Below are 27,014 nucleotides of genomic sequence, written 5' to 3' on the forward strand. Positions count from 1 at the left end.
TGACATCCAATTAAGTATAAATGTTAACTTTATAAAAAGGAACGTAAAAATGCATTTTGATCTTAATTCATCATTCACTAGTATATGGGGTTCACTAGAAACTGATACACAGAAGGTAAAGAAGTACTGTTTTAAAGTAAATTTTAAGAGCTCTGGCTATAAGGTTATTCCGATCTCCGTTTGAATTTTTGAGTCTATTAAATTAAACAGCCGTAAAGAATAAGCCTGCTTAGATAAGCATTCATAATAGCTACTGGAGCCCTGTGCTGGTGGGAGTGTGGTGGGCAAGGGGGGGAGATGCTGACGATTCTGAAGAACCTGTGAAACTTTATTTTGGCATTTATAGAAATGTTATTTGTAGATATGAAAATGGAATTTGCTTCCTGATTAAATGCTGAAAGTTAAATTATACAAGCAGGATACACAAACATGACAGATCTGTACCCAGCTTTAAAAATATGCACCTCACTTTAAAAAAATGCACCTCACTCTCCGTCTGACTCTAACACTAAGAACAAAAGTGTAATAACACCCTTTACATTTAAAAGGTTGCAGTTCTCACTGCTACTCTTTCAGATTCTCTTCTAGTTTTCATTAGAACCTAAATAATACTATCTTAAGCTACCTGGCAGTGTTGTATCTCAGTTTCATTTTTGCCTTTTCCTATATATCGCTTTGGACAAGTGACTTTTTCAACAATGTAGTATTACACATGAAGTCTTTTTTAAAAGATATTTGTACCAACATTGGGTGGGAAAGAAAAGGACAGTGGCATGGCAAATCCTGAATTTTTACTTCCTTTCTAGACTGATTACTGCCCTAACCCGCCTTTCTCTTTAGCTTCATGTCCTGAGAAAGGTGACAGCGTGGAGGACACCAGTCACAGGGAGTACTGTGTGCTGACCTTTCTGCGGTGTTTTGGTTAAAGATGGAATATATTGACTGTTTCTCAGCCAGTCTTCTGCCCCTTGCTTGGGAGGTTAAGCTGTCCTTCTCCTCCACTGACAACCTCACCGAGTTGTCTGGGGAGGCTGAAAGAATATACATCACGTTACAGTCTTCTCACTGCCAGGTTCTTGTCAGGTTCAGCAGTATATGTGGAAACCTCAAAAGCAAACACACAGAGAGGGAATCGGAATTAAATGAATCCTCTCCAAAGATGGTTGTGTTGCCCTTGAGCTTACAAGATGGAAACCACAAAGACTTTGCTTGGGTTTCAGCGTTACTGGTGTTTAGACTCTTGATTCATCAACCCAGACAAGAGAAGAGACATAGACATACAAAAATCTAGGTTCCTTACTAATGTCTCTGTATGTAAGAAAACATATCTCAATAATTGATATTTCTAGACATCTTTAAGATGCGGGGGATGTGATATGAGTTAGCAACACAAAGTCATCCTGTGATACCAGCCATTGTGTCTTGAGAGGAATCCGACTCTTTCTTTGAGCATATTCACACAAAGAACAAAAGGGCATTTGAATATCACACAATTTCAGGCAGACACAGGTGGCTTTGAACTTCGAGTTCTCATTCTTATGAATTGAGAAAGTTGGAGTGGGGCAGGATCCTCTAGTTTTCTTCAGGCTCCATGTTGTCATATCCTTGAATTCTGTTATCTCTTTTGATTTTGTGGACCACCTGAAATGATGTTGACTCAGTTTTCTGACCAGTATCTGACAGACAGCCACAGAAAAAATAGATCCACTTACTAATTGCCTGCAGAAGCTATTTTGGATCAACTTAATTGAAAAATTTGTTTATTTTTTTTAATCTGTTCTTACTAAAAGACAAGACCAAAGAAAAACCTTATTTTGTTTTTCTTTTTTTTTTCAATTTGAGGTAGAGTTGACATACATTATATTAGTTTCCAGTATATAACATACTGATTCAGTTATTAGTGAAAGGATCACCACAATAATCTAGTTAACATCCACTCCCTACTTAGTTACAAAAAATTTTTTTCTTGTGATGAAGACTTTAAAGATTTACTCTCTTAGCAACTTTTCAAATGTGCAATAGTGTTGTTGATTGTAGTTATCATGCTGCACATTACATCTCCATGACTTATTTGTTGTATAACTGGAAATTTGTACCTTGTGGGCCCCCTTAACTCATTTTACCCAACCCCCACCTTTGGTAACTACCAGTCCTATGAGCTTGGTCTTTTGTTTAGATTCCACATATAAATGAAATCATACTTACTTGTTTGGTATTTTCCTTGGTGATGGACAGGGAGGCCTGGCGTGCTGCAATTCATGGGATCACAAAGAATCAGACACAACTGAGCGACTGAACTGACTGACTGACTGACTTACATCACTTAGCGTAATGCCTTTAAGTTCCATCCATGTTGTAACAAGATTTCATTCTTTTTTATGACTGAATAATATTTAGTTGCATATATTTACTACATCTTCTTTATCCATTCCATGTGTACATGCTTAAGTTGCTTCCATATCTTGGCTATTATAAATAAGGCTGTAATGAACGTAGGGGTACATACATCTTTTCAAATTAATGTTGTTTAAATGCCCAGAGGGCTTCCTTTGTGGCTCAGCTGGTAAAGAATCAGCCTGCAGTGTGGGAGACCTGGGTTCAACCCCTGGGTTGGGAAGATCCCCTGGAGAAGGGAAAGGCTACGCACTCCAGTATTCTGGCCTGGAGAATTCCATGGACTGTATGGTGTTGCAAAGAGTCTGACACAACTGAGCAACTTTCACTTTCACTTTCAAATGCCCAGAAGTGGAAATGCTGATCATATGATAGTTCAATTTTTAATTTTTTGAGGCACCTCCATACCGTTTTCCATCCTGGCTGCATCAATTTACACTCCCACCAGCAGTGCACAGGGCTTCCTTTTCTCCACATCCTTGCCAACATTTATTGTCTCTTGTCTTTTTTATACTATCCATTCTAACAAGTGTGAGATGATACTTCATTGTGGTTTTGATTTGCATTTTCCTGATGATTAGTGATGCTGAGAATATTTTCATGTACCTCATGGCTATCTGTATGTCCTTTTCAGAAAAGTATTCAGGTCGTCTGCCCCTTTTTAATTAGATCTTTGGTTTTTTTTGCTGTTGAGTTGTATGAGTTGTTTCTGTGTTTTGGATATTAACCCTTTATCAGTACATGATTGTAAACAATTTCTCTCCTTCAGTAGGCTGTCTTCATTTTATTGATGGTTTCCTTTTGCTGTGCAGATAAATGAAGTCTTACATGACATTCTCTTAAATTAGAAATTAATTTTATAAAATTACCTAATTAACACCAGTCAAGACAAACATTATTTTTGTTTCATCCATTCAGAAGCATTGATGATTCCTATTCTGATCTCTTTGAGACTATTAATGATTATCACCCTGTTCAAAAACATTTTAAAATCCTTTCCATTCAGAATTTGAGAAAGGAAATCCTTTCCACTGTCCATTACCTGGAGAATAAAACAAGTTGTTTCCCCTTTGGTATTATCACCAAGTCTTGCTTTTTACATTCCTCTCATTCTCTTTTTCTCTTCAGACATATTTTGGAATGGATGTCTCTGCAGTTGAAGATCCAGTTCAAAGACGAGCACTAGAAACCATGATAAAAACCTACGGCCAGACCCCTCGTCAGCTGTTCCAATCAGCCCATGCGAGCAGACCTGGCTCCAAGCTCAACATCGAAGGGGAGCTTCCTGCCGCCGTGGGGTTGTTAGTGCAGTTTGCTTTCAGGGAAACCAGAGAACAGGTCAAGGAAATTACCTATCCGGTATGTCATATGGATTTTAATAGAATTCAGGAAAATATGGCTCAACTCCTGAGACATCAGACCTTCTCCCAAGCTTTAGAGGCCGGGAATTGAGTACCGTGGTCCCAGCCTGAAGGTGTGCACCAGCCAGTGAATACAAATGCCCGCATTACTAGTTCTGTGTGTAGAAGATGCTGCGTTAGTGATAAGAAGAGAGTGCTCCGGGAGCTCAGGTCAGATTGTGACCTCCCTGAGGGTTATTATGGGGAAAGCCCCACCAGGCAGTGACATAACAGGCATTGCAAATGAGAGGGAAGGAACCAGTGCATACATGCCTAGCATGGTCCTGGTTGTCAGCTTCCACCAGAAGTAATGACCAGAAGTGTAAATGTTTGAGTTTACAATTAAAGGGAAAATCTTACGTGATTTTTTGGCCCCTCCAGATTGTCATGATAAGAAGTATTGCCTCTTAAAGTAGGAATTAAGTATTAATTTAATACTTAATTTATATTCTGAAATAGAAAAATAAAGCAAGCAAGCAATCCTTAAGAGTAAAATGGATTCTAATCCTCAGCTAAATTCTTCATTATTAAAGCAGCTTAAGGTGGGAGCCTGTGAGTTGTAAAGTGTTAAAGAGGTTTGCAGAAGGGAATCATAGAAAATGAAAAGAAAAGGAAAAGAGGTTGTAAGATAAAGCAGAGATCTCAGATTGCAGTCATCTGTGCTCCACTTTAAGAGGAAATGGTTTTTAGAGACCTTGTTTTGACAACTGTTTCTTATTATAAAGTTACTTAAATACACTGAGTGTAGAACACTAAATGTAAACTCTTTATGCTCATAGCTCATGTATATCAAGTTTGCATATGTTTGCATGTTAAATGCAAGCAGAGCTTCTATAACTAGTAAGATCAAAATTGTAAAAGATCAATATGATAGACAGTATTGTTTTGCTGAACCCAGATCACTCATGTTGTTTTCCATAGTTGAAAGCTGTGTTTTTTGTTTTATGTTTACTTGTCAGTGTAACTCATGATTTTGAAGCCTTACAGATCATTTTAGTCATTATCATTACCAGGGTCATTATTTTTAACTAGAATCTATTATTTTAACATGTCAAAATAATTTAACAGTACAGCCCTGAAAAGTAATAAATACCATTTCATTTGCCACTATACTTATTGCTCATTAGCTAATTAAAGTTGGTGCATATGCAGGACCTGAGCAGGATGTCTGTTTGTAATAGGAACGGATACTGAACTGCCTCCTTCCCACCTCAGGACTTTCACACTGGCTATTCCCTCCACCTGGCATGCCCTGTCCCCGGATAGAGCCCTGGTGTGCTTTTATTTCACTCAGGTGTCTGCTTGCCTCAGAGACTCTTTCCCAACCCCTCATCTAACTAGCAACTCTCTTTCTCAGTCCTCTCCGCCTCCTTAGACTTTGTTCATAGCACTTGTACCACCTATGGAAATATGTGTTCCTCATCTGTCTTGTTTATCACTGTATCTAACCACCAGGAACACATATTTCCATGAGTGATTCTATATTTACTACCATTTTTTAAATGTACTTTTTACTTTTCTTGGTTTTAGAGTCCTTTGTCATGGATAAAAGGCTTGAAATGGGGGGAGTATGTTGGTTCCCCAAGTGCTCCAGTTCCTGTGGTCTGCTTCAGCCAGCCCCACGGAGAAAGATTTGGTTGTCTCCAGGCTCTGCCCACTAGAGCAATATGTGGTTTGTCCCGAAATTTCTGTCTTCTGATGACATACAGCAAAGAACAAGGTAAAATAAAACATGAAAATCATCCTAGGTCTATGTTTCAAGAGATTTGAATGTTTCCCCTCATCTGTGCTGCTATTTTGTTTCATTTCTGAGTTTTCTGAGTCCTTGGTGAAAAACCAGACTCAAATTTGTGTTCATTTAATGCAAAATAGGAATTAAAACATACTACATGAAAAAAATGAGAACTAAAGACAGTGTCATTTGAAATGAGAGGAAGAATTGAAGGAGACAAAAATAAATAAATGTCTCACAAGGTGAAAACATTATCAATTTTATAGAAATATACACTTTGAGGTTCTTGAATCCCAGAATAGACGACTTACTTGACCAACAGTTCTAGTACCTCAGAAGAGACAATCATGACAGTAAAACAGAATGAGGAAATCACGATAGCCTTGAAAATAGGTTTTAAAAATACATATGTCTGGAAAGCAGTCTTTTTCTCACCTCCCTGCACTGACTCACTAAAAGCAACACATGGGAAAGTGCTGTCAGTAGAGGCCCTCTTGATATTTCTAAATGTCACCTATACACTGGAAAACTAGTGACATTTTCCATTCAAGCAATTCCTCAGCCCTTCCAAATTAATCATTTTACTTAATGTGAAAGAACTCTCCCTACTTCCTAGGCCTGGGCTTTAAGCACTAAAATGAATGACTGAGGGCACCCATCTGTGCCTGTCAGGAGTATGCAGATTTGCCTGGAAACCAGAGTGTGGGCCTGACGCCTCTCGGTGTTGGTTCTGTGCGCTGTGCTCCTCCGGTCCTCACGGCCCCGCCCACCACTGGAACACCCGTGACCCAGCATCAGCCACTTCAAGGAATTTAGTGTGCTGGCTGGACCACAGTTCTTTTAAACTCACTCTCCCTTCTGTCATGAGATGAATGATTGCCTTTATAGTTGCCAGTAATAAAAGAAGCCACATACCATTTTATCAAAGTTTAGTGAACTAAGATGGGAAGGTAAATCTGTTTAATCATCATTGTAATATCAGTAGTTTATTCTCACTAGTATGTTGCGTCACAAGTAGTTTACTACCAATAACACTTAGAGGATCGAAATGTGTGAATAATTTGCCTTTAAGAAATTAATTAGAGTGGATTGAAGTTTATCTCTGTTGATCAGAGAAAGGGGCTGGTATTATTACTTAGCATGGTGGGACTTAAATATGTCCAGTATAATAGCTAACCTACCTTATTTGTGCCACTACAGTCACAAGTCATAGCTGTGTTCATTCAGATTACACTTTATTTCCTCATAGAATGTAAGTGGGATTTGGCAGAATCTAGATGTGTCCAGGAAGTGGTAACATACAAGTTATGGCCATGAGCTCGCGTGGCACAGTGCCTGAATTTGCACCCTAGTTCTGCTGCCTAATACCTGTGTATTTTTGTGTAATTTTGAGAAAATTACTTATGCTTCTCGAGTCCTGGCTTTTAATCTATGAAATGGGAATAATAAAAGGACTTACTTTACAGGGTAATTCACTATAATTATTAAATGAAATAATATAAGGAATGGTTAACACCTGACTCTGGTGTGCTTAATAAATAAATGTCCATCAGACTATGAACACTCTGGAGCCAGGGACTCTGAGCATTCACTGCCGTACTCAGTGCAGAACCATCCACAGGGGCATTTCCTAGTGACTAAGAGGGCAGCTGGCAGATGGGAGGTCATGTGTATCGAGCACTGTTATATTAAATAACTGCCCTCTAGTTACGCATGTATAATACAGTGTAGCAACTAAACTGCCATGGTTTAATGATCTTTAGCTCAGTACAGGCCAATTACTTGAGAACTAACAATGCCTCAAAATTGTCTGAGGTGCTTTTTTCCCAAGTATACTCAGTTGGTTTACTGAGTATACCATTGGAGACACACCAAATTAGAATCTCTGGGGCTTGAGTCTAAATCTGCACATGCTGCAAAAGTCATTTTTTTTGCAAACTCTTATTTAAGAGCTACTATTCTAATAGGAAAGAAGAAGTTTATTTTTCTTTTAAAAAAAACAGGGTGCATCTTGTGTTGCTGGAATGAGAAACCTGGGACAGTTATTGAGTTCCTACCACATGCCAGGATTTGTAGTAAAATCTGGGAAGTCCTGAGGCTTATCTAGAGAGGAGCATATATGTAGCAAGGCTATCCTAATTTCTGTATTGCAAAACTGATATCCACATTTGGAATTATACTCAACAAAGCAAAAAGAAATCTGTGAACTACATTGTTAATGTGCTCTTGATTCATTAAACAAATATTTATTTGTTTTATTGCTTTATATTATGTTATACTGTGCTATGTTTTATGCTATATATTATGCTGAGTACTCACATTCTATATATTATAGATACAGCTATATATTAAGTGAGGTACTCACATTCTCCTTAAGGAACTCAAAGCTTCTTAGCTGTATAGGCAGCACCAGCTACCTACAGCTTTTATGCTGCATTAGCCCTAGTCAGTGTGCCAACAAGGCGTAGATTATGAGAAACACTGGAAAAGGATGTCAGAATGTCCAGATCTTTATCCCAAAAGGCCGTAGTATTATGTTGAGAGTAGAACAAGAGAAGAACAGAACCTCATTATATGAACTTCCCCCATACAAAATCCTTGCAGTTGCAGGATTAAATTATTCTTCTCAGGATTGCTTCTGCTCCAGCAATGGTCCCTCTCCAGCATTAGTAGTTCTCCATGCTGATTTTTCAGTATGGGGTATCTAGAAAATTATTTAAATGTTGTCTAGTTCATATTTATTATTAGAAGAAAAAGCATCACAGAACATAAATAGAGGAAGCTTAATTATCATTGTCTTTTATAAAAATTTCTCAACAGAAATTTTATTTCTAAGTCAAATAAATCCCTACCAAAATAACACAGGTGACAAAGAATACAGTTCCAACCTTAGAATCCTATTAGCCTTAAAGAAATGAAACTAACATAAATAGGTCCATCTTATGGCTATAAAGATGATTTTGCACTGGAATGACCATGTTCTGCTATGTGAACTTCAGGCCTTAAAGGCCAGAATGGTCTTTAACCTGCCATTTCAGTGGGCTGTCCAATGATAACTGATCAGTGGCGACTAATACTTTTATTTCTCTTTCTTGAGGTGTGAGAAGCATGAACAGTACTGACATTCAGTGGTCAGCCATCCTGAGCTGGGGATATGCTGATAACATTTTAAGGTTGAAGAGTAAACAAAGTGAGCCTCCAATAAACTTTATACAAAGTTCACAGCAATATCAGGTAAACATTTTTATGAAGTACTTTATAGTAATAATTAAACGTAATGCTTTAGAAGGGAGTCAGACTGATGACAGCTAGTATTTAATATCCTGTAGTTAGTCGAGAAGCTGATGACGTTAGACATATGCCTTGTTTACAGTGCTGACAGCCTTCCTAACTGCTGCTGTACTGACTATGTCCCCAAAGTTTGTTCTCTACCCCAGCAGTCCCCAGCCTTTTTGGCACCAGGGATTGGTTTCACAGAAGACTCTTGTTCCACAGAGAAGGGAATAGGGGGATGGTTTCAGGATGATTCTCCTAAGGAGCCCACAACCTAGATCTCTTGCATATTAGTTCACAGTAGCATTCGTGTTCCTATGAGAATCAAGTGCCACTGATCTGACAAGAGGTGGAGCTCAGGCAGTAATATGAGTGATGGGGAGCGGATGTAAATACAGATGAAGCTTCACTCACTTGCCAGCCAGTCACCTGCTTCTGTGTGGCCCACTTCCTAACAGGCCATGGACTGCTACTGGTCTGTGGCCCAGGAGTGGGGGACCCCTGCTCTTCCCATCTCTTGTTGAGACTGTATCATAATCTACTCAGCATCAGCTCACAGCAGTGTTGGAACAAAATCACAATTGATTTTTTTCTCAGTGTTAACTTGCCTTTTGTTACTATGTCATTTTCAATAACCAGAGCATCATCTACTGTACCTGGCTTTTTTAAATGGACCGAGAATTCAGGCATCACCGCATGGTAGAAAGAGCCTTGGGCCTTACTAAAGCCCTGCCATCCCTGTGATCTGTGTTAGTGGCCAGCTCTGTTACTTACTATGTAGGCTTTTGCAAGTGACTTAACCTTTCCCAGCTTGAGTTTCTTTCCTCCTGCTTAAAACGGGAGTAGTCATACTCCCACTACTCTCTCATAAAACTGTTGTAAAAATGTCTCCAGTGTTTGTGAAAGTATATTGTAAACTATAAAACACCATATACACACACAAACACACACACACAGTACTGCTACAACTTTTTCCAGGACTAAATTGTATGCTAAACCTTCTCTCTTTGACTGTCTTTCCATAGGAAGTTCTTTTACTGCTTTCTGACTTCCATTATCCAGATACACTTGGTGCCTGCTCACACATCCTAACATTTGTCACCATTCCCCGAGCATCTTAGAAGTGGAGTCAGTGCCTACTCACACATCCTAACGTTTGTCACTATTCGCTGAGCACCTTAGAAGTGTAGTCAATGGAAGGCTTCCCAGGTAGCTCAGTGGTGAAGAATCCGCCTGCCGATGCAGGAGACATGGCTTCAACCTCTGATCTGGAGAGATCCCCCGTGCCTTGGAGCAACTATGCCCGTGCACCGCAACTGCTGAACCTGTGCTCTAGAGCCCAGGAGCTGAAACTGCTGCCCATCTAGAACCCGTGCTCTGCACAAGAGAAGCCACCACAATGAGAAGTGTGTACCGCAGCTTGAGAGTAGCCCCCTCTCTCCACAACTAGAGAAGATCTCATGCAGCAACAAAGACTCCTCACAGCCAGAAATAAATAAATAGAAGTGTTTAGAAGAAAAAGAAGAAAGAAATGGAGTCAGCTACTTGTAGGGAATTTTTGGCAGTGAAAAAAAGGAGAGCAATGACTTGTTTGCTTAATCTTCAGTATGCCTGAAAAAAGGTCACATCACTGCCTTTTGTCATCTGGCTTACTAGTAAACTAACAAAAGTATGAATAAAGGACAGTGAAAAACAACCTTATTCGGAGTTTTAGTAAGAATTTCAACACTGCAAAATTACTTCCATCATGTAAAATTGGGCAGAGAAACATCATTAAAGATGAAAAAACACATTCTCCTCAAGTCCTTTCAGCAAAACAGGATGATCCAGATTTTGAGCAAATGTGGTGTGATAAAGTACTTCCACTCAAATGACTACCTAGATAAGAATACCATATTTCATTTTGTTCTTGGAATATGTCATTCACTTATTAGTTCTTTAGTTTGAGAAAATTTGTCCAGGATATTATCATACAAAGACCCACACTCTGTGATTTCACTTATCTGATCAATTTCGTTATCGTCATTACATATTAGAGTCCTGCTCTCTCTTTGCCTCATCTTCTGATTGATCTCTTAACTGTGAAACATATTCCTGTCAATTTTCTTCTCTTTTCTGTTATCACTGGAAAATGAAAAATTCTGAATTCCCAACTGTGTTCAATGACAACTGAAAGAAACGGTGTCTCTAGTCTTCTTTTATACTTTCTCAAAAGATGACAGCATTCTTTCGACAATGCAATAAGAGAACCAAAAGATGACAGTTTATATCACATTTTACAGCTTTTAGACATCTCAAAGTTACATAATACTCTATTACTATGTCTTGTACGATTTTAATCACTTCAAGTAAAATATTTATCTTAATTTTATGAGCATATATTTTTAAAATAAATGTCAGAAAAGTAGAAGCATTTCTCGTGCTTTTTAAGCATGTTCATCTTTGACTTGTCCTTTTCCTAGGTGACTAGTTGTGCTTGGGTCCCTGACAGCTGCCAGCTGTTCACTGGGAGCAAATGTGGTGTCATCACAGCTTACTCAAACAGGTTCACAAGCGGCACGGTAGGTCCTGGGCACATTTGTGGGATTTTCATGTCAGTGAGGGGAAGAAACCCTTTATAATTTATTTAGTATAAGAGCAACTTACATTTTTTGTACTTTAATCTCTTCTTCACAGAAGCTCTGATAATGTATAAGATCAATATCTAACTCCTTTATTAGGATCATGAAAGAATTTTTAAAATAACTGTATATGGACAGAAACAGAAAGTATTTTTGAGTTATGCTCTGCTTTTTCGTGACATTTTGATGGTTCCTTCTGTTCTCAGTATCGACTTGAATTCTTAAAGGGTATCCCACAAGATTCTGTAAAATTCAGAAGTGCAGAACTCCTAACATTCCTAATACTCTGAGTGAATTAAATGACAGAAAAATCCAAGTAGCCAGTCTCTATTCTACCACTTACTGGAAGAAATTTTTTCAGCCATTCACTGAATCTTTTAAGGTTTGTGAGTTAAATTACTAAAACAGTCTAGTGAAGAAGACATTATGCCATACTTCTCTTAATTTACTCTCATTTCTTTATTGAATCAGCTGTCTGTGGTGCCATTGAAGAGTAGAGGCAAGTTTAGAGTGATAACTCAGTGATAACCATTCTGTTCTAGAACATTCTATGTGCCTTTTTTTTTTAATTACAGTTTTCTCCATTATTTTATAAAACATGTTCTACTGGGTGAAACCTGTTTTCCTAGCATAGGGTGACACTAGGTTCCTTACTTTTCTGAGCAAGTTTATTCAGTTTTAAACCCTTGTTAAGGTTCTTTGCCACCTTCCTTAGGGTGTAAATGTGACCATAATATTGTTTCTGTCTTTTAGTCTAAGGAGTCATTAAAATGCTTGAAGCAGAAGTGATATGATCCAATCAGCATTTTAAGACTATCATTGTAGAGCCTGCAAGGAAAACACTTAAAGGGCCATGAGACTGGAAGGAAGGGTACCAGTTAAAAGGTGCTGTGGTGATGCTGGCAGCTATCCCGAGGACTCTATAGCAGGAGGTGGGCTCCTACAGATTATTGCAGAAGAGCGGGGTGTGTGCTCTAAGACTGACACACAGGCTAAAAGAGCCAGAAGTCGGCCCAGCCAGGTGTCAGGGAGCCTGAAAAATTAGACTTGAGCTGGATCTTAAAGGATCATTTTACTAAGTGGAGAAAAGAGGAAAGAGTCATCAGAGTACACTCACCACTTGGAATCAAAGGCGTGGTAGTTCGGGAGTGGCAGATACTTTGTAGTTCAGAGTAGGACTGCTGGGAGGAGTGGCAGGAGAGTAGAGAGAGGTGAGGGTCTTATACATAGGCCACAACGAGAAGAGTGCTAGGGAGTCTGGACAGAGGGGTGTGCCTTCACTTTTGGAGTGTCTCATTTCTTTTTATTCCCCAAGGCCTAATTCAGATGTCAGTTTTGTAGTATCTCTGATATTTACTGCTGCCGTTGCCTTTCCGCTGCTGAGCACACCTTTCTGTTTCCTTTTTCCTACACATACATTCTGATCTCTGCTGCAGAGTAGTCCTCTGCTTGTGTGCTCAGATCATTTGTTCCTTGTCATCCAAAAACTATCTTCCATCTTTTATTTCCTCTTTACCCAACACTTTGAACAGTCTTGTTCTTAGTTTTCCTTACTTCCATTCTCCCTACAATTTAAATTTTTAATTGTACACTAACACAGTATGCAGTATTGGGTTTTTTTTTAAAAAAAGGATTAAGTTGTCAATATAGGAGTAATTGTACACAGCATAGCTCTGAAGCAGCAGATCAAAGGTGTAGCTGTTATCATTTGAATACAGCAAAATGTGTGCTTCTTTTAGTTTGAAGTTATTGTAGGCTTGTGAAGTCTTATGTTGCATACCTTTCCTCAGTTCTACCCTTTCCCAGAAGTTGATTTTTCAGCTTATATATAAGAGTTTTCTTTTTCTCCTAATAGGTAATCAAGTCATGAGATAAACAGTTACTATTTAAACCCTGTCCAAAAGTGTATCTTAGCTGTGTGATTTTATCATTGGTTGATCTAAGGGAAGGTTACCTGGGATTTTGTGGGTATTGTTGTTGCTTTTTCTTGGGCACCATCTCATCATTTGGGGGTCCCTGAAGTTGCAGATGTGACCCTGTGCCTGTGAGGTTGGCAGGAAGCACCTCATGTTCACTAATTTCCGTTGCCCAAACCCACTGAATGCCATGGTTCTAAAAGTATTTATGTTCTTGTTTGTGTTGCCCTTGACACAGCAAAAGACAGGCTCCCAAGTGCCATGTAGGCTATAACTAAAATAATTGTTGCTTGAAAATATTTTCAAGGGAATCTTAAGAAATACTTTCCTAAGCTAGCGAAGCACATCTAACTTTGAGCATTGCTTCTGTTGAATCTCCCAAGATAGTCTGCTAAGATGCATTCTACATACCTAATGATGAATACGTTGATTGGTTATAGGGAACTGTTATCTATAAGCCCTTTATATGTTAGAGAAGAATGTCTTCAAAGGTGATAACTGATCCTAAAATAACTGATCTTGAGTCGTTTTTCACTAATTAATGTGCCCATGTCATCTTTATATAAGTGAACACCTGTATTTTTATTCTCTAAATTGATGGCAGGGAGAATAAATATACAGTTTATCCAAGGTAGTATCAAACCACTCAAGAACATTTTGTGAAGAAGTAGGCCAGCAGATGATTTCTGTTCTACCCATGGAATTTATTTTCTGATCCCTCAGGGAATCATCTAGTAACACTGACTCTTAGAATCATTTTACAGTGCAAAATCTAAAATTTCAACACCCACTGTAGGGTACCTATTTTCTGTTTACCCCATAAATATTATTTGTAGTCATAAAGTAAAAAAATACACATACCTATGTGTATATATATTTTAACAAGCAAGGAGGGAACTCTAGCCTTGAGTTAGATATTCTTGGATTATCTGTCAGTCCTAGAATATTGACACTGACCTTGAGACAGCCCCTTATAAGAGGAGTAGAAAACAGCAGCAAGGGACAGAGCAAAATGAGGGTGTGGGTGTCCCAGGGAGGTTCTCGCCTAAAAGGCCGGTCCTGGAGAGTGAGGATGAGTCAGATGGAGCCAACTCTTGCCTGGATATACAGCCTGGGTTGGAATTCCCTGGGTGGTCCAGGATCCTTGAGACTAAACTTTGAATAAGGCGTCCCTAGACTGGCATGGTGATCCAGATCATCCAGGAGAAACGAGGAAGGTGCTTGCATTCTATTCCACTAATAGAGGAATCCCTACAAATAATTTTCTAATGTAGTAACAAATATACAAAACCAAGCACACAAATTTACAGATAAACAATGAATATGTGAAAAAGTTAAGCTTATTAATAGTTATAATAAAAGAAATGCAATTAAAAGCAACCTTGATTGCCATTTAAAACTTGGGAAATTTTCAAAGATTTAGAATGACCACTGAGACACAAATCCAAGCAGAGAAGGAAAGGGCTCAAGCCTTTCTGAACAGTCAGTTCTTCAGTCCCAGGCACCCTGAAGCATGGTCTGCAAGGATGCTGGCACATCTCCGTGGCCCCACAGACTCCTTCCTGGCCCTGTGGGGAGGGTCCCAGAGGCGAACCAGAAGGGGCCCAGACCCAGGACTCATGCCCTTGTTCAGAGCCATCTTGTTGCTGTGATTGTGTTCAGTTGAAGGCCACATGTCCTAGCTAAACAGAAGCCACTGCCACACAACTTAGGCCAGTGGTTCCAAGGAAGACTAGTATTGCCTGGTCATTTGAGTCTTTAAGTAAAAAATACATATTTTTATGTGAATAAGACACTGGACTATGGAGCAGTTAAAATAGATGAGCTGCAGCTAATAAAGTCAACATAAGTATGTTTTAAAAACAATGGTGATCAAAAAAGGCAAAATAGATCGGATGCCTAAAGAACAAAATACCATATTTATAAAGTTTATCGACATGAAACCCAATATGTTGTTTATTGTTATAGTAGCATATAGTAGGACATAAATTCTAAATACACAGGAAACAAATGCAAAATTCAGGATAATAACTTCTGAGAAGGGAGAGGAAATACGATGTAAAACAGTACACACACTATGTAATATTTAATGTTTTCTATACTTAAAAAGTAAGCTCATATTATAAAATGTTAGGATCAGTTTAACTGAGTGGTCAGTATACAGATTTTCATTGTATTTATACTTTCTACTTTTCTATATTCTTTGAAATATTGAAATACTTTATGACAGTATAAACCTAGTATAAAACAAAAACTATACCCTGTGGACATCTGGCATCTGTGAACAGTGTGGACCTTGGAACACCAGTTGGCAAGCTTTGATTTTGAAAATCAATCCACAACTATTGAGTAATACATTGCCATTGGTAGCATCAGGAGTCACACTATCAATACTGTAAAATTATTAATATTCACTGATCCACTATGAGGATTCTGGAAATTTATTCTAAAGGAGTGATATACAGGAGGAACAAAACTTATGTACATAAATTTAAAAATTATGAAATAAATAAAAATAAACTTTATTTATTTATGGCATCTAACATTTTGAAAACATTGGAGACAATTTTAAATATCTGTCAATAAAGGATGTTCAAGTAAATTATGGTATACTAACTGTATAGAATATCATAACACTTAAAAATCATTTTGAATACACTGTCAAAAATGAGAAATGCTTATGGGAGAATGTATGAAATGAAATAGAGAACTGTTTATATGGAGATAATCGCAGCTATTAAAGTACATGTATATTCGGCCAGACTGGAAAAGAATAGACAAAAATGAAAAGCTTATCAGTTGATGAGATTACGGTCAATTAAAACTTTTTTTTAATGTTTAACTAGTTCTCCTCTTTAGAAAAAGTTGAGCTAGGTTGAAAAAAATTGTTTGAGAAGAATGTTGGAGTCACTTGGGTTGTTTTGTTTTTGAGATAACAGTACTAGAATACCTTTTGTCATGGCTTTTAGCTTATGCGTATTTTTTAAATTTTAGCCTTCAGAGATAGAAATGGAGTCTCAGATCCATCTGTATGGGCACACAGAAGAGATAACCAGTTTATTTGTCTGCAAACCATATAGTATAATGATAAGTGTGAGCAGAGATGGAACCTGCATCATATGGGATTTAAACAGGTACAGAAGATTTCCAACTCTAAAATAGCTGTTTTTAATGTTTCAGTTCTTACTGTGAGAAACAGATGCATTTTTATTAATGTAAAATAATATTTACATTATCATAACTTTAAGCATGAAATACAGACTTTACCTTTGTAATCTTATTGAATTAATAGATCAGTTAGGAATAGAGTCAGGGATTCCTTGTAAATAGTAGGTACATATACTGACCAAAAGAATTATATAAATAAAAGAATGTAATTTTATTTAATGTTCATATGCAAATTCATGTCTCTGGTCTTTCAGATTATGCTACGTACAAAGTCTGGCGGGACACAAAAGCCCAGTCATGGCCGTCTCTGCCAGCGAGACTACAGGTGACATTGCTACAGTGTGTGACTCAGGTGAGCTGGCCCCAGACCCAAAGCACAGAGTGCTTGCACTAACGTGTGCTCAGCTAGCTTAAATCATCATAGGTTACATCATCATAGGTTAAACCGTCACGTTACAGCCCTCTGGTCCCTGCCAGACCTGAATACTTAGGGAATAGCATGTATGTGTATTCAGTTCAGTTCAGTTGCTTAGTCGTGTCTGACTCTTGCGACCCCAAAGACAGCCCCATGCAAGGCTTCCCTGTCCATCACCAACTCCCAGAACTTACTCAAAGTTACGTACATTGAGTCGGTGATGCCATCCAACCATCTCATCCTCTGTCGTATGTGTATTAAAATGCAATAAAGAAGATTGAGTCCATCAATTTAGGCTTGTGCTGTGCTTAGTTGCTCAGTCGTGTCCGACTCTTTGCGACCCCATGGACTGTAGGCTGCCAGGCTTCTCTATGGGGATTCTCCAGGTGAGAATACTGGAGTGGGTTGCCATACCCTCCTCCAGGGCATCAGCAGAGGATCAGCTTTGTATTATATGTGTCTTCTAGTTCCTGCAAGACCGTATTACAGAATAACAATGGAGGTATAATGTGCCCCAGATTTACATGAGAAAGATAGATCTCCTAATCAAAGGTCTGGCTTTTAGTTTTATTTTCATGTATATGTATTAAAAAACTTGATGCATCCAGTAGGTAGAACAGTTGGCAAGCTCATAAGTTTTCTGTTTGCATTTCCACTAATTGAAAGGATTCTTCAAAAAACTGTTTCTTTTTGTCCACTCGGAACAGGTATCTTTGACACATCTGCAGTGGGTGGTCTTTTATCCTTTGCTTGCATTTTTTATATTGTTTTTTCCTGACACCAAATGTGTGGTCTTTCCAGACACTAAACTCTTCTCCAGTTCTCTGACACCAAATGGGTGTCCAACAGTGCAATTCATTTCTGACACTAACTAGTTGAAGTTGGCAAACTTGGGAGTCTCAAGGCCCCCACCAGTTTCAATAATTCTCTCCGACAACTCACAAAACTCAATGAAACACTGTACTTACTACTGTAGTTCATTACAAAGTGAACAGCCACAAGGAAAGGTCCAGAGGTCTGTTCCTGTGGCGTCAGAAGGCACCACCCTCCTGGCCCATGACTGTGCTCATCAGTCTCCTCCCCTGTTTAGGGGTTTTTCTGAGGTTCCATTATGTACACCTGGTATATTCAATCATTGGCCATTAGGAACTGACCTTCGCCTGTAGCCCCTCTCCCCTCCCCAGAGGTGGGAGGTGCTGTAAGGGCAGTTTCTCTGCTGGCCAGCCCCCACTTGAAGCTGTCTAGGACCTCCCCAGGAGTCATCTCCCTAACATACAAAAGACAGTAAATTAACAAGAGTTTAGGAGCTCTATGCCAGGGTCATGGGTCAAAGTTCAAATATATATATATATATATATTTGTGTATATATATGTATATATATATTTTTTATCATACCACAGATATCTCTTGGAATTTTGTCAATTTTACAAAACACTCATCATTCTTATATTCAAGAAAAGTAATGTCTTCAGTCATGCTTCAAGATTTCAGATGTGAAGTATTAATATTTGCCAGGCTTTAGCCCCCAGTCATAAAGTAATGAATGTCATGAACACATTCTTATTCCCCAGTCAGCATAACTAAAGGGAAAGATCTTAAACAGTTGACTTTGGTAATGAAAGTGTGCACAAATGGTTGATGACTTTGCTAACTGTTCTTCCTTATTTGTACATTGGAGGCTTTTAGTGTGTCACACACAACAAGAGGGAATCTGGGGGGGAAAGATAGTGATGACTTATCTAGAGTTCCCTACTTTCTTGTTTTGGCGACATTTGGAAGTTAGAACTGACCCTGAGGGAGCTGAATTTTGTAAAGTTAATTACTTTCCTGCTGCCAGTAGTGATTTATATCTGTGATATTATATCAGCTAGTCATGTGGGAACAAGAAACCAAATTACTTTTGCTTATATTTACCAGATCACTAGTAGGGTATTTCAAGTGTCCGTAGGCAGTACACACAGTATAATAGAGTAATGGGCAGAACTTTCTTCCCACTTTGAACAAAAAGGCCTTCTCAACTTGTTTGAGGCCCCTCAATACATATACAAGAGGAGTCATAAAGAGCATTTGGTAGAGAGCATGATAAAAGTAATGACTTTTTAAAAGAGGACAAATTCATGTTTAGCGACCTGGACTACATTTCATTCTCCTGTTCTTATACTCTAGGAAGGGAAGAAAGTTAACCAGATTTAACCTATCAAAAAATCCTGACTTTAGTGAGAACCATCCAAGTAACTTTAAAATCAAAATTTAAGATAAATATATATGTATATGTATGAATACAAAATATAATATGTATATGTGTATATACACATATATAATCTCAAATTTTTCTGTATTGCAGCTAAAGACACACTGGCAAACTCATTCTTTCCTTATCCTGATTTTCCAGGGCTTATTATGGGATGTGGTTTTTATAGTGATAAGATATAAAATTTATTAAACTATGTAAATATTATTGTAGATGGTTTCTGTACTTTAAAAAATCATTCTGCCACTATATCAAAAATACATGCATTTCAACTAGAGTTCATAGCCTTTTCCTGTTGCCAGTGGTACTATAAAGTTAATATAATATTGTAAAATTCAGAGTAGCGGGTAGTTCTCCCCCCTCAGTTACTTGACTGAGCATAACATTTTCAAGATTTATCCATGTTGTTGTCAGAACTTCATTACTTTTTATGGCTGAATAAAAATGAATTCCATTGTCTAGATATACCACATTTTGTTTATCCATTCACCTCTTGATGAACATCTGGGTTGTTCCCACCTTTTGGCTGTTGTGAATAATACTGCAACATACTAGGCATTTTGGTTTGTGGTATTTGATGGTCTTTAGCGTTTCTGTAGGTGATAAGTATTTCTAATAATCATTTCTTTGCTATAAAATATGAAATCTTTTCACTGCCTTAATAAAGGAGAGAAATAAATTCTCTACTTTAATGTTAGTTCTAATGGAGAGATAAAGTGTGGTAACACATACTATGTCATCCCAACTTTATCATGCCTCTTAACCCTTCTCTTTATCAGTATGAGAACATTTCTCCAGAAAGGCTGGACACATCACCATAGGCTCCAGACCACCAGCCCCAGTTTATTGAGGATGGCTAGCAATTACTGCCTCCTCCATCTCCTGGAAAACTACAAAAAATTGATTACTCCTGGTCTTTGAAAAGAAAAATTCATTTAATAAGACATTGATTTATAAGATTCACTCTTGGACATTCTGAAGAATTAGCTTTCTTTTTAAGAATTAGTTTTTAATTCAACTTTTACTGTAACTTATTTTTTCTTCAGAAGTCCCATAACTCACTTCTTAAAGATATTGTAGTTTCACAGAATATTTTCTTCTCCTTTTGGAGTTTATTTAGCTTTATAGGTACTTTCAGAATTAGATCTGGCAGTTTAGCATATATGCTAAGATATTATGACTACAAAGAAATTCATGGTTAATTTACATTGTTGCTCTACCTTGTAGGTTAATTTTTTATTTTCATTTTTCTCACTAGTCATCATCTCTAGATAAATAGGCCAACTCTGTGTGCCTTATGTAGTAATTTCACTTACACACTCCAGTCATGAGTTGCCTATGAACTTCATCAAACAGACAAGCAAGGCCCTCAGGGATTCCCCTCTGGGGCCCAATGTGGGGGGCTCTGCAACAGCCACACCCTGGTGACCTGTGGGGTTTTGTGGTGTTTTAGCTGGTGGAGGCAGTGACCTCAGACTCTGGACAGTGAATGGGGACCTCGTTGGACATGTCCACTGCAGAGAGATCATTTGTTCCGTGGCTTTCTCTAACCAGCCTGAGGGAATATCTATCAATGTGATTGCTGGGGGATTAGAAAATGGAATTGTAAGGTAAGAGGAGTTTGATTTCTTTGTGTCCTTTTGCTCATAAGGACATAGCAGTTTCAAAAAATATTTTTTACTATCTAAACATAATAATATTTAATATTTAGAGATTTAAAATCACCTTAGGATATAGGTTCTTCTCGTGTTTCCGTTTTATTTCTAAATAGTAATTTGTACATTTTTGAAATTTTATACTGTTTAACTATAAATGGTTCAGTTCAGTTCAGTCGTTCAATCGTGTCCGACTCTGCAACCCCATGGACTACAGCACGCCAGGCTTCCCTGTCCATCACCAACTCTTGGAGCTTACTCAGACTCATGTCCGTCGAGTCGGTGATGCCATCCAACCGTCTCATGCACTGTCATCCCCTTCTCCTCCCACCTTCAGTCTTTCCCAGCATCAGGGTCTTTTCCAAAGTGTCAGTTCTTTGCATCAGGTGGCCAAAGTATTGGAGCTTCAGCTTCAGCATCAGTCCTTCCAGTGACTATTCAGGACTGATTTCCTTTATGACTGACTGGCTTGATCTCCTTGCAGTCCAAGGGACTCTCAAGAGTCTTCTCCAATATCACAGTTCAAAAGCATCAGTTCTTCAGTGCTCAGCTTTCTTTATGGTCCAACTCTGATATGCATACGTGACTACTGGAAAACCATAGCTTTGACAAGATGGACCTTTGTTGGCAAAGTAACATCTTTGCTTTTTAATACGCTGTCTAGGTTTGTCATAGCCTTTCTTCCAAGGAGCAAGCATCTTTCAATTTCATGCCTGCAGTCACCATCTGCAGTGATTTTTGGAGCCCAAGAAAATAAAGTCTGACACTGTTCCATTGTTTGCTCATCTGTTTGCCATGAAGTGATAGGACTGAATGCCATGATCTTCATTTTTTAATTGTTGAGATTAACAATATGAAAATACACAAAGTATTCTTAATCCCATACCCACCTGAGCAAACTGCCTAGAATTAACCACATTAATCGTTTATTGTGTTTCCTTACCAGATTATTTTTAACAAATAAACATGTCGGTTAAATTTTTAGTAAAGGAAACTTGAGTTTGTGTAATTAGATGATGACTTTTTTTCTTCCTCTAGGTTATGGAGTACTTGGGACTTAAAGCCTGTGCGGGAAATTACATTTCCTAAATCAAATAAGCCTATTGTAAGGTAAAACCTCCCCCACCCTTCCCTGTTTCACACTGTACTCTGTGACTGTTTTTGTTGGAGAGATAGTAAAGCACATAGAAGTAAAGAGGAACGTGAGGAGGATCATTATAAACAACTGGCCATTTATCGAACACCAGGATGTATGGGATCCCATGGCAGAAGGAGGCAAAGCGTTTGTGTTCATGGAGCTTAAAATCTGGGTCAGGAGCTCAGAGCCTCACAGAAGGGCATGCTGGGATCATGCCTGGGAAGGCCTCTTGAACTGTGGAAGTTATATATTTTCTCCTTTCATTATTGAAAATACCATGATGGTGACTGATAGCTACAAGAGTGTGCTAGACAAGGCTGATAAACAACCTGTTACCTCTCTGCTCCATTAACAAATATGACTTTAAAAACTCAATTGGAGTAAGTGATTCAAATTTTACTACATTAAAATAAATTTATTTTTAGTCCATTAAATGTAAAGTGTAATGAAATGAAATTATATATTAATAACACGTTTTTTATCTTTTCCTCTTTCAGGGAAATAAAATACCTCCATAAAATAATCCTCATTTATTTCTAAATAGAGAAAATATAGTACTGTTATATTTTTTGAAGTTTCCTATACCCATGTATTTGTTAAGTAATAACCCTAAATAGGAAAGGAAAAGAAAACATGCAAAGAGGGATCAGAGTGCGCCAATCTTTTGATCTTGGTTTTAGTCTGTATCACCTGGTTAGAATGAGCATCACAAACTTGGCAGCAAAACCATTAAACTATATTATTACAGTCAAAACCACTTGTAGGTGGTCGTTTTATCTGTCTCTCTGCTCCAGTAAAGGCTCTTAACTTCTTACACCAGTTTCCACATGATCACCAATATGCTGATACAATTTTCAGAGACACAACATAGAAATGGGACTTTTTTTTTTTAACAGCCTTACATTTTCCTGTGATGGCCACCATTTGTACACAGCGAACAGCGATGGGACTGTGATCGCCTGGTGTCGGAAGGACCAGCAGCGCTTGAAACATCCAATGTTCTATTCCTTCCTCAGCAGCTACGCAGCCGGATGAGTGAGGAGAACTCTGCACTCTCCACAGCACTTTAACTCCAGGCTACGTTTACTGACTTCGCCAGTTTCAGGAGGTCAAACCTGAAGACAGGGATGACCAAACAAATCCAAGTAATGATACAGTCTATCCATCTCCACAAAATTCTGCTGCCTCACAAGGTCCTGAAAGGAAAGTTTTGTTCTAATTTAGTGATGATCTGGAGAGTTGTATCAAGGTTGAAGTCTGGCACAGTAAGTTAAAATCATATCCTAGAAGGTTTTTTTCCCATAGAGGAGTCTGAAGAAAAACTTAACACCTATTTCTGTTTTCTATTAATCCCAAAAAAAATCCCAGTAGAATTTAAATTTGTTAGCTAATTGTTTACATAAAATTTGCTCTAAAAGATTATATTTTTTAAAGTTTTCTGCCAAGATAACACACACACCCGCCCCTCCCCCAAAAAAAGGAAGGATAAGGAGAGAGAATTCAGGACTTGATTATTGCTTTCTTTGAGCAGTAAGGAGTTCAGTAGGTGCCTCTGCACCAAACATTTTTTGGAATATCTGAATATTTTAATCTCAGTGTTAGGCAGTTTTTGCCTGTTGCCTTCTTAGCTCAAAGGAGAACCAGAATTTGTTTGACAGCCACAAACAACAACATAGGTATCTTTGATTTTCAGACACATTCTGTTTGTTCATAAAAATCATACTTAAAATGCGCAACACTAGGTAATGAATATCCTTAGTTGAGGCACTAAGATTTAATAAACAAAATGATAATTCTTTTTAATATCTGGCATTACAGAGCATTAAATGCTTAACAGTTTGCAACAGAAAGCCTCCACTACAAAAGAAGTTTGCACAGGTATTAGCAATGCAATCCAGATAAGGCTTTTAATCTAATATGCTGGAGAGTTTTCTTCCCCAAAACAGAATTACAAAGAAAAGGAGATAGCTTCCTTTGTTTTAAGTAGGAGGCAGAATCATTCTTTTAGAAAGCAGTTCCCACTGTTTCTGTTAACCTATTCTAGGAACAGTGGAAAAATCTGTGTATGCCACAGCAAACTTACACATGATAAAGACAGAATTCCTGAAAACCCTGAAATAGTCTATTTCTATCAGGATAGTACTTGGGGTGCTGCTTTATTGGCTTTGAAAACACTGTAAAATAAGCTCAGTAATGTTACCATGAGATAAAAAAATATATTCCTGGCTAAGAATAACTTGCGTGTTTGTTATGGAAATTTAATTCATATAGTGTTTACAGAAGTACTTTTGTAACTTCCAGACTTTCTAAAACATTCTGCTTAAAAACTGTATAATATACAATTCCAAAGTCTCTGCTCTCGAGATAAACACAAGAGGAAGCAAGTGGCCACGTGTGCTGGTAACCTTCCATTGCATTCATAGGTAAGAACACTCCACGGTTACATTCAGATCATGGTTTGCACAGACCAGCTATTAATTCTGAGGTCCAATTAGGTGCAGAGATGAAATTACTCCTATTCACGTTGAAGTGATTTGCTTTGTTTAAAAAAAAAATGCAGCTATTGTCTAGCATTCATTTTTCTACTGAGAACTTTAAATTAGTTCCTTATTAGAACAGGTTGCTACTCAGTCTTCTTTTTTTTTTAAGCTGAATTTCATCATTTATCTGAAGAGAAAATATGCAAAATAACTGGTCTTGTTAAGAGTGCAATATTTTTATGTAAAAATAAAAAATAAATTGGGGGATTATTTATTCAGCATGAACTTAATATGTATATGTTTGAAACACATCATAATGTGCATGCATGCTGTAGCAGATAGTTCTGTAAATTATCACAAGCTCTGTTACCTTTGTATACACTGCCACTTCAAATTGGGAATAAATTTCATAAAAATAGATTTAAGGACCTGTTCTTAATACAATTTAAATATTATGACTATATCTCAAATTGGTGGCTTTTTTTGGTAACTCATATAGTTTCTCTTTAGCCTCCCCTATAAATTTATGTCCCTGGAAAGGATAACTTTCATTTCTGAATTGTGGTCTTTGTGAGAAATTTTATGTTTTAACCTTTAAATGGAGTTTAGACAGAAATCCTAAGGTAAACCATTCATTTTTTTAAAAAAAGAATATCTGCCCCTCCCATCATCCTCCCCCACCAATAGCACATCTGGATTGGGCCCCTACTGTGTACCAGGGGCCACACTAAGTGCTGAGGTACAGTGGTTCCCTGCACTCCTAGAGAAAATGCTGTCAGTAACACAATGTGAGTTGTTACAAAACATGGTCAGTGCTGTGAAAGAGGAGCAGACGGTCCTCTGAGAGAATATAACCGAAGAATTCAGTCTAGACCAAGGGGATCCAGAAAAGTCAAATTGTCGTTGACAGTGAACGGATGAAGAGAACCCTGACAGGTGGAGATGGACTCGGATGTGTTCCATGCCATCCGTCTGCCAAGGACTGAGAACCATCAGCGGGCAGATGTCCAGTGAAGGAAACGCCTCGGCTTCTCTGGAGGGCCCTGCAAAACAGTGGCTGAGTCCATCCGCCCAGCCGCACTCCAGGAGCACAGAAGTACTCTTTCTTTCTGCTTTGCATCTGCGGTGTCTGAAGGATTCTCAAGCCAAGAGCACACCTGCTTCTCAGTGTCTGTTCCTAAAAGAACTCAGGAGCAGCGTGTGTCAGTGTGATCCGGCCCAGCTGGACATCCTCGCTTTACCTGCAAGCCTGAGATGGACTCTTCCGCTCCGCATTGCACAGTGCAAGCCCACATATAGGTGAGGGGGAGGGAGGGGCAGTGGGGAAGCTCTTCCCACCCCCTCAGACAGGATCGGGCACGTTCAGGGTGGTATGGCCATAGACTTCTAGCCCCTCCGATCTGTTCCTCGCCAGTCTGGATGACCTGTTAACGTCTTGAGTCAAAGACAGAAGAGCTGCAGGGGTTCCCATTCCAGAGCGTGCCATAGGGCGATCCTGAGCCTACCCCCATCCACAGACACCCTGACTCCCCAGCTCCACACTGAACAGTTCCCTCTGAAAGAAACCCAAGAGCTTGCGAAGCAAGTCTTGAGAAGCTGGTGAGCAAAACTCACCCCACTCCCAGCCCAGCAGCCCACGGTCAGGGCGGGGGACCAACAGTTTCCAGATGCTCCCTGAGGAGGGGAGCATTTGAACCCCACATCGGTATCCAAGCTTTTAAGATCTGTACCTGAGAGATGCACCCCCAACCAAAACATCTAGCTTTAAAAGCCAGTGGGCCTAGTCTTATGGACTAGGTCCATAACACCCATGAGCCTATAGCATCTGAGAAACAGGTCTCTGGGGGCTCTCCCAGACCCACCAGGCTAGCACCCCAGGCCCCAGCACGGAGGCTTCAGACTGAAAGGTGCCAAGTCTGTCTGGGTAAGAGGCCTGTTGCGTATCTCGAAAGCCTGAGGGGCAGTCATTTAACACATTTCTAGAGGCCACAGAAATACTCCCCAAAGACAGCTGAGACCGGCAGGCACCATCATTGTGCTCAGCCGCTCTCCTCCCAGGATCTCCTAGGAAGGCACAGGTCTGGGGCCCCAGATTTTGTGGCTGCCTCCCAGAGGGATGCCCCTTCAATCCCCTAGCTCTGGTAGCCAACCAGGCTTACTTTCCCAAGCTCCACGACTGTAACAAACAGAGAAACAGTTCTTAACCAGCCACCACCCAGGGAACGGTACAGAAGCAGCAGACAAGCTCCCTTCTTTCCAGGAAAGAGGCCTGTGAGCTTTTCTTCACAGCTATGGGGTAGGAGAGGGGGTGCTGCTTAAGCACACATCCTGAGGTCACTGCAGGCACTGGGGAGGCCGGTGGGTATCACATTCATGCTGGCCCTCTGTCCTGCCCAGGTCTCCAGCGTCTCAGAGAAAGGCACTTTTGACGTCTCTAGCATTGCCACCCAGAGGCCACATCCCTTGAAAGCCTGGCTGTAGTGGGCAGCAGTGCTTGTGTTCACAGCTTCAATGGGACAGTAGCAAAGAAGCACTTCTTAACTACATCCTAGGGCTTCCTGCACCTCTCC

The 27,014-nt window shown here is 39.0% G+C and overlaps 1 protein-coding gene across 1 annotated transcript in view; it reads left to right on the forward strand.

Annotated features, from left to right (window-relative positions):
• The window catches only part of LYST (lysosomal trafficking regulator), a 134,811-nt gene extending 111,812 nt beyond the window's left edge, over positions 1 to 22,999 (forward strand). The window contains exons 44-52 of the mRNA XM_052640484.1: positions 3,523 to 3,753; positions 5,325 to 5,514; positions 8,624 to 8,760; positions 11,262 to 11,360; positions 16,331 to 16,470; positions 16,759 to 16,856; positions 20,625 to 20,781; positions 21,865 to 21,936; positions 22,861 to 22,999. Coding sequence (XP_052496444.1) covers positions 3,523 to 3,753; positions 5,325 to 5,514; positions 8,624 to 8,760; positions 11,262 to 11,360; positions 16,331 to 16,470; positions 16,759 to 16,856; positions 20,625 to 20,781; positions 21,865 to 21,936; positions 22,861 to 22,999 — 1,263 coding nt within the window. The remainder of the gene's footprint in view (positions 1 to 3,522; positions 3,754 to 5,324; positions 5,515 to 8,623; positions 8,761 to 11,261; positions 11,361 to 16,330; positions 16,471 to 16,758; positions 16,857 to 20,624; positions 20,782 to 21,864; positions 21,937 to 22,860) is intronic.
• The last annotated feature ends 4,015 nt before the right edge of the window (positions 23,000 to 27,014 follow it).

This window comes from Budorcas taxicolor, chromosome 5 (assembly GCF_023091745.1).
Source record: "Budorcas taxicolor isolate Tak-1 chromosome 5, Takin1.1, whole genome shotgun sequence".
Taxonomy (NCBI): Eukaryota; Metazoa; Chordata; class Mammalia; order Artiodactyla; family Bovidae; genus Budorcas; species Budorcas taxicolor.